Source organism: Panthera uncia, chromosome X (assembly GCF_023721935.1).
Source record: "Panthera uncia isolate 11264 chromosome X, Puncia_PCG_1.0, whole genome shotgun sequence".
Classification (NCBI taxonomy): Eukaryota; Metazoa; Chordata; class Mammalia; order Carnivora; family Felidae; genus Panthera; species Panthera uncia.
Window position 1 is genome coordinate 109,437,731 of NC_064817.1, and position 12,531 is coordinate 109,450,261.

The window sequence follows — 12,531 nt, forward strand, 5'->3', positions numbered from 1 at the left end:
CAAAACCTGACTACGTTTGGTATCTGTTTAGTATGCTAGCCTGAGAGTTTCTAGAAGGGAGAACCTGCGTATTTGGTTTCTAGTACAGATTATAGTCGCGTGATTTTATACTTAAAGCATGTGACTCCAAGGAAATGTGAAGATCTCTTTACTGAAACCTCCCTGAGAGCAGGTAGCAAGACTATTCAGCGTCCTGCTCCAAAACACACACACACACACGCACGCACACACACACCCCATAGGGCAGTGTTTTGTGTGTATTTGGCATTCAGTATGTTGGTGAACATAATCATGTATTTTGAAATGTCCCCAAAGCCCATGAACCCATGAAACTCAAGCACTGATCAAGCTGTAGTATATAGCCAGCCTTTGAGAATGAATTCTTTCTGCTTTTGCAATTTTGAAAGAAGGAAAAAAACTTGTGTAGTAAGCATCCAGTTCGTACAAGGGTATTAGTGACGGAGAGGTTTACGTATGGAAGGAACGTAGAAATGAAGAGTTCTTTCCAGCTGGAGTACCGCTTTATTAATTCCAGTAAGTAAATAAAATTTCCCTGTTGCTAAACCCCAGAATATCTCTTTTTGTGCAAGACTGACTCAGTCTCAACCCATTTGTCCCTGCGTGAATGCTTTATCCAGGCCTCAGTCACTTGCTCTCCAGCACTGACAGCTTAGAAGGTAATAAATATCCATCCACTGAGCCAACAGGCTGAGCCATTGACTTAAAGGAGCTGATCGTTTACTCATTCATCGCCCTTGTATAATTCTCTTACTCTAATTGTTAACTTTACACAATTGCAAACAAATCATTGCAAGAGCAGGCAGAATTACTTAGGGGGCAAAATGCGCAGACGTGAACGTGTTGAGAGGACAGGCCTGGGCGATACTCCTCAGTGTCTGTTAAGTGTCGTAGCTGGTAGGACAGCTTCAGAGGCCAGGGAGGCCTGGCGTTTCAATGTCTGTCCCAGTCTCCCTGCTGGATAGACCTATGTTCGTCCTCTCAGAGGATATGGCATCTCTGAGAGCTTTCAGGACACACACCTGCACGTTGTGTGCATGTGTGAAGTGACCGTATGAGAGAGAGAGAGAGAGAGAGGCGGCATTTGAAGCACAAACTAATAGAAAAGGAGAAATAGGGTTACTATTTGGTTGGTTTAGAATTCTAATACTGAAAACCATCCATGTTGAGTGTTCTAGAAAGACTTCCTGCACAATGACAGAATTGCAGCTGTTACAACCCTCTTTAAGAATGCCCACGTAGAAACTGGAATACTCCCAAAATGATGCCATGTACTTTTCTGTGTTTTTCATTAGAGTAAATGTGATGAAGAAAATACCAGACACTTGTACTCATGTGATATTAGCAAAAGGGCTGGTTGATTTGGCAAAGATTATTGTTCTCTGTGCAACAAATTCAAACTAACATTTAAAAAGCAGCAGAGTGTGGAGGAGATTAAAAAGGTCCAGCATAGGGGGCGCCCGGCTGGCTCAGTCAGAAGAGCATGTGACTCTTGATCTCGGGGTGGCGAGTTCGAGCCCCACACGGGGTGGAGAGATTACTTGAATAAACAAAACTTAAAAAAATAAATACATAGAAAGGTCCAGGATGGTCTATGAAAGAGTAACACCCAAATGCTGTTTCTCTTAAGTTTGGAGTTTTCTTTCTTGGTCACTTGGGAGCTAAAAAGCAGCCCAGAATTAGAGACAGATCCTGGTGCATGTACCATAGCGTGTGGCATTCTCAACCCTCCGGGGCAAAAGTCACAAGGCAAGGTGACAGAATAAGCTGGTGAAAGGTATGCCAACCTGTCATTGTAAATACGGCTAATACTTTGGGTACTAGTTACCTGCCCCGGCTACAGTTCTCCACTGTTCTGTTTTGCCACCTCTCATCCACAGAATGGTTATAACCAGCTCGTTCAGATGGACAGATGATCCTGAAAGATACTCATTTCCCCCCGCTGTGTGTTCATTCGGACAATGGACGCTTGAAAAATTTGGCATCAAGGAGCCGGAGTCTGTAACAGATTCTTCTGTGAACTTGAGTGGCTTAGGCCCGGGGCAACATACTGCCGAGGGAGGTGGGAAGGGGTCACTGCTCCCAACTGTATGAGGGTTCCATGGCAGTGAGCCCGTGCTCCCTCCAGATACAAACGCCAACTCCTGGAGGGGAAATGGTGCCATGTGTTTTGCTGTTATTTATTTGCTTTTTAATGTCTGTTTATTTGTGAGAGAGAGCGCACGCAGGGGAGGGGCAGAGAGGAGACGCAAGCGGGCTCCCCTGCCCGCACAGAGCCCGGTGCGGGACTGGGACTCGAACTCACGAACCGCAAGATCACGATCTGAGCCCAAGTCAGACGCTCGACCGACTGAACCACCCGGGCGCCCCTGTTTGGCTTTGCAATAGTTACAAGTAACTTGAAGAAAGTGTTATTTTCCGTATTGTCCCCTGGGCTCAGTACAATGCAGGGATTGGATACATACAGATGGCGGGAGGGCGGGGGGACAGTGTGAAATTGAGTGCTGTGCCATAGAGCAGGGGTCCTCAAACTGGGGTGGGCATCAGATTCAAGATTCCCAGGCCCGGCCTAAAACCACGGAAGCAGACTCACAGCACAGGTGACTCAGGTGCCCGTGACAGGCTTGAGCGGGGCCACTCTTCTCAGGGTCAGCATGTGCCCTGTGAGACTATGGCTCTGACGCTTCCTGGGTATTTCGGCCACGGTTTATTTACACCGGGCTTCCCCCGAGGCACCAGTGTCCTGATTTGGTTATCGCCAGAGACGGTGTTACTCTGCTCTAGGATTGAGAATTAGTTAAGACTTAATAAGGGGCGAGGGTTGAGTAGAATTGGCGTGATTCTACTCGTGGTACATAAGAAGGCTCCTGGGTCCCAGCTAGGCGGGCAGGCAGCCTCGCTTCCCGCGGGTGGGACTTCAGAGCTCACGCAGGATGAGGGCTTAAGAGGCAGTCACAGGGTGACCGGACCGGGCTGGGCTAGGGGCTCCTGCTGAATCTGGCCCAGACATCTCAGGAACGGGTAGCCACCCATCTGTGCGAAAGCTCGCCGCCTGGGGACCCAGTAACTCTATTTTGACGGATGTCCTGGCACGTCCCAGGCAGTTATGGTTTTACCTGTTCCTCCACGCTTTCCTTCACATATCGACTGTCCCCGAAGCATGCATTGTCAGGCAACGGCAGCTTTGGGGAGCCAGTGTGAAGTCACAGACGTTAAAGACGCTCCCATTTTCCCTCAGCCTTCAGAGGTAGGAAAGGACTGCAGAGATTTAGTCGTGTGCCTTCCCTCCACCGAGAGAAGTGGGCAACGGAGAGGGGAACTGACAGCGTGAACGGCAGAGAAGATACCAGAACACAGGTCTCGTTTGTACAATCCCATCACTGAGTGGGAATGAGAATTCTCTGTTCCAATCTGAAGTCTAAGTACAATAACCAGTACGACGGACACACTTCAAGGAGCGTTCGTGTTAATGTGAATCTCTAGACTGTAGACGATCGGGGGGCAGTGACCTTATATACAGAACTGAACGTTCAGCTCCGGTTTCTGTGACAGCTAATGGCACACAACAGACAATAAAGGTACCCTGAGGGATTTTTCTTTGAATGAATATAAAGAGTTTATTCGGTGCGTATTTGGGTATACAACAACAAATATTAAACAACTTTTTTTTTTCACTTTTTTTTTTGTGCACAGGACAGAAAACTGCCTGCACATGCTATGTCCACTTTAGGAACACGGATTTTAACATGCAACTCTATGCCAAGATTCCAACTTTCTTCCATGCAACAGATATGAAGATCTAAATGGAAACCTAGCTAAGTCTTAAACACTTTTCCAGAAGCAAGTATAAGTATATGTTGGTTAGGGGTAACCAGTCTTAACATTTCCTTGTACACAATATTCACATGCCAAATACAACAACAGCAGGACTCGTACATATACAGATAGGACGCTTCTTATTGTAACAACACAAAAGACGACATCACAGTTCCACAGTTCGTGTCTTTGTACGAGAAGCCACAACGATAGTTTGACATGATAACACAAATGGAATCAAGAGAAATCTACACTTGAGGATAATCTTTTTTTTTTTTAAGTAACCTTTACTGACTGGGGTTGACAATACAACTCAATTTCTATGCACAGAATACAGCACAAGAACTTGACCAGAATACACTATAAATCTAAAAAAAAAAAAAAAATGGTAGAATCACAAGAACACTGTTACCTTGAGCCTGAGATGCCAATTCAGATTCAACCCTGAATTTGGTTGATTGGGATTAAGTGACAGAGTCAGTAGAACCATTGAATTTCAGAAATCATGGAGTCACAATATTACCAAGTAAAGAATACGTCTGAATCAAGCGTAGATGGAAAACATGAAGCCAAGAAAACAACACAGGTCACAAGAAGTTTTGTTTGCCCCTACGAAACATTTAAGCGCTTAATTTTGTTTTGCTTTGTTTTTGTTTTTGGAGAGCAATTGTGGTCTTTTACATTGTCTTGGTTGGAGAGCAAATTTTTATCAGCATTAGTGCTGTGAAATGTTTTTGGCTTTTCATCCCCAAAGCACAGGTGAGATCATGAGAAAATTGGGCAGGCCCTTCTCTCCAGGATTTAGTTCACTGATCATGCTTGGCATTCTTTTGCACAAGCTCAATCGAAATTAGGGGGCTTCAGTATGGATGATCGAAAGGTTTAATGGCAGATAGACTAGTGAACTCTGCCTGTTTGTTTGGTAAACGTCATTGACAAAAGTGAACTTTTGGGCGAAGGACCTGCTAGAATTCAACAGCACCTGGAGGTAAGGTTCTGTTACAGAGCCCTTGTTTTGCCCTCACTGGCTACGTTGATTCGTTGTGGCTCATGGATTTGCCTCCGTTCAGCACGCCGGAGACACTTCTGCTCTTGGTTGGGGTTCCGCTTCCGGACCGGGAGAACTCCGTGAGATCGTGCAGTGACGGCTCCTTGTACATAGCCACTGGAAAGCACAGACAGATGGGAGTCAAAGGCCTTCGAACGCACACCCCGCACTGGCCCTCAGCTTCTCTCCTGGTCACTAGGCTTCCGTGCTTTCAGCCCAACACGGAAAACGCTGCCACCAGGGACTCAGCCGAGAATGGACTGGCTCAGCTTAAGCAAAATCTAGCGTTGGCACAGTGTGCAAGGAAGTCTAATGCCTCATTTCCATCCCTGATGGTTATATACATGAGAGGATTAACGAAAACTGCATTTAATAAAGCTCTTCGAAGGTTAAATATAACCTACAGCACGCTGTGTGAGCCAAATATTAAAATCGAACACATTTTAAAACACCGATTTCTATCATACTCGAGATGATACTCTCCGAGAGTCTAAATATTAGCCCAATTCTTAAATGCAAGAAACGCTACGTGTTATTATTGTTGTTGTGCTGTATGGTTACATACACGACCATCCAGTTAGTAAAGAGGGGCGCTGGGATTTGAATCCAAGTCGTGTGGCTACGGAATGTACGCTGCTAAGCAGCGCTGAGCTCACCCGAGGGGACGGGCCGCCGCTACGCTCACCTCGGTTCTAACCCCAGGCCGGTGGCCTCTGGGAGGTCTTGCTCTGCTTTGCCCCCCGTTCCTTATCCCTTCCCTCCACGTCTCGGCTGCTTCTAACAGCCTCATCTTCCGCACCCCATTTCTATCCCTCGTTCTGTCCAATCTGCTGCTAACCTCCTACTAATGGCTGCGAGACAAACCCCACGAATGAAAACTGCCGGGACGATATTGCCGGGCCCGGCAGAGGGCCCAAGGAGCTTTCCGGTAAGTGCGCGTACATTTTAGCATCTGCGTTTCTGTCCAGGAACCGTTCTGGCGTCATTTGGGGCTCCTGGCGGTCCTGAGTTAGCGATCAGCTACTCCCACGTAAGTTAAGGTGCTACTATCTATAGATGTACTACGGGAAAATTAAAATCGGAAGATCAGGTGCTATTGTCAGTGCTTTTTTCATGTTTTTAAGTGTTACAGAAGGTCAGTCCATTTCTGTATAGTTGCCTTCATGGGGAAGAATGACGTTCCACTTAGACAAGCATGATGAAGGACTGCCTTGTACACAGCTCCTATCATATCAGGTTTACCTTTGAGTGGTTTGGGCAGAAAGTGGGCTGCAGGCTTGTTCTTCTTCACGTGGTTTCCTTTCATGATCTCTCCTTCTTTGTTCAGACCCAGATACCACCCTCGGCCTGACTGCTGCTGACGATAGATCATCGACGAATAGGTCACGTAATAATTTTCAAACACCGACTCTTTGAATTTGCACTCAGGTGTAAAGTGTTCCTGTGAGAAAAGTAAATAAACCAAAGCTCAGTATTTATAGCTGTGGATTTCATGGAGAACCCTGTGGTATTGCCCTTCAGGAGTTTCGGACATACTTTGTTCAAGCTTGTACGACCGGTGCTCTATTTTAATAGCATAGACTATTACCACTGGAAACCCAGACTATATATAACAGTTCACGTGATGCTTTGCAAAAAGCCCCAAGTGTAAGTGCTACTGATCAATGATTCGCTCTCTTTGTACTAAGATAATGGAAAAATTAGAACCAGCCACGTAACTGGAATACACTGGACAAATACAAGAGCTAAAGATCGAAAAGACAAGTATAAAGCTGTCACACGAGGCTTTGTTCCTGGCCGTCGTCGGGACTGAATATGAGAAAATAAACATTTGGTCCTTCTACTTAATTTTCAGAGACTGTCCACTTATTCTGTACTATCACTGTCAACTGCCTGAGGCTAAGAGCTGTGTTACAGTGTTTTATTACTGGCTGCCTATATTTCTAGAGGGATGCTACACAGAAAGGCTACCTTTGGTTGGCTGTTAGGTAAACCAAATTGATTTGTCTCTTAATCACTGGACCTTGACTTAAAAATGAAAAGAAAATTCCCCCCCCCCCACCTCGTCCTTGCCTTACAGTAACATTTACAAGCAAATCAATAGGGAAGCAGGAGTTTACAGTAATTCTACAAGCAGGCACGAGAGAGCAGCCCAGGGGGCTGTGAACCCTGGAATGTGATTTCTGCCGTGTACCTGGCCATGTTTTCTTTGGATTTGCCCCCACAAATGAAAACGGACTGTGTCAGAAAAGAAAAAAAAAAAACAAAAAAAACCTGAAAACCTTCGTTCACGTTTTGCAGATGTGGGCGTGTGCCATAAACAGCCATTAAAAACAGCCATTTGTAAGCCAAATGAAATGAGCATCAGATTCTCATCTCTCAGTAATCCACAGAGTGGTAGACATAGAAAACAATGGGAATTTGTTGAGATGTTCTCAGCAATAACTTCTGATAAAACCCTACCAAAAAAACCTTGTAAAAAAATCATGCGCTAGAGCACCTGGGTGGCTCAGTCAGTTGGGCGTCCGACTTCGGCTCAGGTCATGATCTCACGATTCGTGGGCTCGAGCCCCACGTCGGGCTCTGTGCTGCCAGCTCGGGGCCTGGAGCCTGCTTCGGATTCTGTGTCTCCCTCTCTCTCTGCCCCTCCCCTGCTCACGCTCTGTCTCTCTCTCTCTCTCTCAAAAATAAATAAACATGAAAACACATTAAAAAAAATCGTGTGCTTTCTGGACACCAGCCTTTTCCGCACAATGCCTCCACGGTCCTACCTTCGTTCATTTTCAGATTAGGTATCAGTCTAAGCAACGCACGCTGTCCGAGGGACAGAACCTGAAGTGCTCTGAGACAGTCACTTCAGCAAAGAGGGACAGATTCCTCAAATGAGGCGGCCTTTCTCTGAAAGTGAAACAACAGAGCGTTCTCTTCTCTTCTGGGAATCCACGAAATCTGGGTCACTCCGTCATCTCACCGATTCTCACCCAGTGCATGGATTAGAGAGTCCTCTCTGGGGGTTATTTCAGCCTAGGGGCACACTTGACAGGTCCTCTGAAGGTTCACACAAATTCAACCTGGTCAAGAAAAATGTATTTCCAAGGCAACTACTGCATGTAGGAGCCGAAGCGTTCTGTTTACGGGCTGTGAAACCCCCCCTCTGGAGGATTCTCCCAACGGTGGGACGCGATGTGCTCAGGCAGGTCCCGCAAAAGGGCTGCGTTTAACGTCTTGTGTGAAGGTCGCATTCATTCATTCACGTATACATGGTTTTCTGACGACCCCACTGTATGCTTGGGTGACACAAAGAGTTCACAGGTAAATAAGCAGGGGCCTCAGGAAACTTGCAGTGTATTCGCAGGCGGGGTTTTTAGGACAACAGAGGAAGCCCGCTTTCGCCCTCACTGGGGGCTGCAGAGGGGCAGCGTTCACAGAGAGGGTGTTATTTTAGCTGACCTTTGAAGGATGGGCAGGAATTCAGACCAGGAAAAGGGGAAGGACTTAAAACTCCGGGGGACCTTCAAGTTCATGCACAATCTCTCCCGTCCACGAGCTTCACCTTCCGTTTTCACTGCGACTGATCGAGCTGGCGCCCTCTGACCTCTCCACTGGCCTGCTGTCCTAACCTCCGAACTGGTCTCTCCTCTTCTGCTAGCAGATTCCCCCCCACCCCAAAGCAAAGTTCCCTTCCTTGGGAACTGTTGATGGTGTCACCTGCCTTACAGTAAAACGAGCGACTTGACATGGCATCTAAAATTCCCCAGGGGCACCTGGGTGGCTCAGTCGGTTGAGAGACGACTTCGGCTCAGGTCATGATCTCACAGTTGGTGGGTTCGAGCCCCCAGGTCGGGCTCTGTGCTGACGGCTCAGAACCTGGAGCCTGCTTTGGGTCCGTGTCTCCCTCTTTCTCTGCCCCTCCCCCGCTCGTGCCCTGTCTCTCTCTCTCTCTCAGAAATAAAATAAAAAACATTAAAAAATTTTTAAAAATTTAAAATTTCCCACAAATCGTGGGGTGCCTGGGTGGCTCTGTCGGTGAGGCTTCCGACTCTTGATTTCGGCTCAGGTCATGATCTCAAGCTTCACGAGATCGAGCCCCGCGTCGGGCTCTGCGCGGACAGCATGGAGCCTGCCTGGGATTGTCTCTCCCTCTCGCTCTCTGACCCTCTCCCGCTCACATTCTCCCTCTCCCTCTCTCTCTCAAAACTAAATAAAAGCTAAAAGAAATAAAAAATACAAATAAAATAAAATTCCCCACCATTCAGACTCACGTGTGCCTTTGTGCCTTTCCAGATGCCGCTCATTTCCTTCGCTTGGGATGTCATTCTTCTGTCTTTACCTACTGGCTTTCCTCTCATCCTTCAAGGCCTAGCTCAGCTATGACTGCCTCCGGAATCACAGAGGATCTCTTAAGAGAGATCCTCAGAGCTGATGACACGCGAATTGGTGCTCCCTTAAGCCCTCCCTACACCTCTAGCGGGCCCCGTGACTCAGGCACATGCATGAGCGGCTCCAGATGGCAGGGAACTTGTCGTATTTTCTGAACCCATCTTCTACCCTCACGGCCGACTGGTCGGGCTGCCTTGCACACAGCAGACCGCTTACCTATCGCTCACGGGATTCGGATTTCAGAGATTCCGATTTAAGTCTTGGAAATTCCAGGATTCAGAAGTATCAACCAGTAAAAAGTCGGCAGGGAACTTTCTTAATACCATATGGAATCAGCTGTCTGCAGAAGGAGGCTGTCATTGCACGGACAGATCCTGCACGCGCGATTTAGCATCTGTTAAGAATAACAGATACTACACAGATGCTGGCACCTACGACGTTAGGAGGCAAAACTTGGCGATTGTTACAACTATTGGAAAATGGCAAGGAAGAACTCAATGAGCTGGATGCTCTGTCACATCCTGGCAATTTCTTAGTCATCACCACTAAATTTGGACTCAAAAACTCAGTAGAGCGGGAAATGAGGCCAAAAAAAGAATGTGGAAGCAACCAAGGGACTGTTCTGTTCTGTGTGTGTGTCACTGTCATTTCATCCAGTGTTGGAATGAGTAGGCAGAAGAGGCTTCGTTTTTATCCAGTGCCGAAAAATGTGAACATCCCACCCGACACAGGAAGGGCTCGCAAAGGGAAGAGGGGTACGGCCGCGTCTCTGTCTCAGCCGTGAGTCACCTCAGTAACACGTACTGGATTTGACCCTATCAGGGAAGCCCTGTTCGGGGGATGCCGGGAAGACACAGGGCAAGGAATCAACATCCTCTGATTGATCGGGAGATGATCAGCAGTGCTCTCGAAAAAGGTACCGTTGTAATCTAAGAAACAGAACAGACAAACATATGGGAGCATGGCGGGGGGAGGTAAGAGAAGAGAGGGAAACAAACCAGACACTCTGAACGATAGAGAACAAACTGAGGGTTGATGGAGGGGTGTTGGGTGGGGGGATGGGCTAGATGGGGGATGGGCATTGAGGAGGGCACTTGTTGGGATGAGCACTGGGGGTTGTACGAAAGGGATGAACCACCGGGCTCTACTCCTGAAACCAACACTGCACTGGGTGTTGACTGATATTTAGATAAAAATTTGAAAAGAGAAAAAAATACAGAAAAAGGTACCCTAGTGGCCTTGAGCATCACTTTTCTGTATTTCACACGCATGAGATAAACGTCTGCCATCATCATAAATGAACGCTTTCAGGAGATGCCAAGCATTCCCTGCATAGTTGCTAAGAAGTTATCTGGCATGGGTACAAAAGAAAGGGTGCTTTCTTGCATCTTACAACGTTTTATGCATCGATTTCTCTTAAAAGTTGTTTCTCTCACATATCTATGTATTATTTTTTCCAGAGGAATAACGTCTTTTCGGTTCATGAACTAATCAATCTGTCTTTAAATCTCCTCTGTGCCATCCTCTCTATTCTCCTTGAAGTCCGAGGTTAGTGTTTTCTCAGTGAATATCGAACCTTTTTACCTAAAGAATCCATACCAGTTAGTGATAATGACTCTATTTGGGGTAAGGGAGAAGGATCTATGCAGAATGAGCAGATCCAGGAGCAAAATCGACCATTTCTCTTTACCAATTTAGTCACTGTTATGGGGGGAATCGTTTCTTGGAGGTTGAGATATCACTGACAAGAAGGAAACATCTGAAGCCTTCTGCATCACGTTCCAAGAACACACTGGAGAACGCCTCTAGCCACAAACAGTAATGGTCAGCCACCCTTATCGGGGCTCAAGACCTCTACACAGACTCTGAGAGGCACAGAAGAAGCCATTAGCACAATCGGTAACGTTGGTTATGTGCAAACAACCCCCAGAGCCAACGGTGTGCCGGAAAACACCTTTGCCCCGGAAGGAAAGGCTTTGGCCTGTGTAAAGCACTCTTTTCTATTAGGGTCAGAAGAAGCAGGAGTGCCCTGGGTTGCCCTGACTCTGAGAGTAAAGTATGGCGAGGGCGCGATGCCTCTCTGGCCTCCTGGAGCTGAAGCCAGGTCAGAAGCACCTTGGGCTGTGGTGGCAGTTTCCCCAAGGGCAGCCACGGAGGGGCCGTATCACTCAGCAGGTGCTGTGGACCTACATCCCTGGGGGCCATGACCAAAAAGGTGAGGGCTAAAAAAGATCCGTACATCCTTTATGTCATCTCGGTGCCCTAAACACATCTCCAGGACCAACAGATGCACGCCGAGACCAATGCCTTCCTGATTAAGGTTAAGTCACTCAGCAAACACAGGCCTTAACAGCAGATTGTTCATACTCTGTCCCCCTTTCGCAGCTACGGTACCACTGGTAAGGTGGCCGTGTTTCATTGGAGTCCGCACGTCGGTACGATGGGGAGCTTTGGGGATTGCCAGGCATACCGTAAATGTTCCCCTTTAGCACTTTTCTCTCGAGGGAAGTATTTTGTATTTTTATTTATTTATCAAATGGTTATTTATTTTTGAAAGAGAGGGAGCGTGCGCTTCCAAGCGGGGAAGGGGCAGAGAGAGGGGGGGACAGGGGATTCAGAGCGGGCTCTGTGCTGACAGCAGAGAGCCCGACGCAGGACTCGAACTCACGTACCGTGAGATCGTGACCTGAGCCGAAGTCGGATGCTCAACCAACTGAGCCACCCAGGCACCTTCAAAAGAACTATTTTTTAAATGGGCTGCAGTGATTCCCTTGGATCTCAAGAGAGCAACAGAGTCTACAGAGCTTGTCTATCAATAAAATGGCCACCCTGAGCCTTTGGATTACTGAACACAGCTCGCGTAACAGTGTCGCACGTTCGGTACAGACTTTCGCGTATGTACGTGCCATTGCTAACTAACTACACACAACCTGGTCTAGGTGAATAGCTCTCGATACGTTTTGTTTTATTCACACATAACGTTTTGTACGTCGGGCACCAGAGAACACAGAGACAAAAACAGTTTACAGATACATGGGTGGCCTTTTAAAGTATTCATCTCTCCCTTCAATCCTCTCACTTCCGGCCTCCTGTCTTCTGGCTACATTTGCATAGCCTGACAATCCAATTAATTTAACAATTACTGCCAAAAGCAAGGGTCACTCTTCTAATTCTGAGCCATGTTCAGATGACAATTAATTCTCTAGATTTAAAGTTAGCAGGTTACTTAAGCACGTCTGACTCGTGTGTTTCAATTATTCCCCAGCCTA

General features: G+C 47.1%; 1 protein-coding gene across 2 annotated transcripts in view; it reads right to left on the reverse strand.

The window, feature by feature from the left end:
• Nucleotides 1-3,615: 3,615 nt before the first annotated feature.
• The window catches only part of FGF13 (fibroblast growth factor 13), a 445,977-nt gene continuing 437,061 nt past the window's right edge, over nucleotides 3,616-12,531 (reverse strand). For both annotated transcript variants that reach the window (XM_049644371.1, XM_049644372.1), the window contains 2 exons: nucleotides 6,125-6,323; nucleotides 3,616-4,999 (listed from right to left, as the gene is read on the reverse strand). In XM_049644371.1, the coding sequence (XP_049500328.1) occupies nucleotides 4,863-4,999; nucleotides 6,125-6,323 (336 nt within the window). In that variant the 3' untranslated portion in view covers nucleotides 3,616-4,862. The remainder of the gene's footprint in view (nucleotides 5,000-6,124; nucleotides 6,324-12,531) is intronic.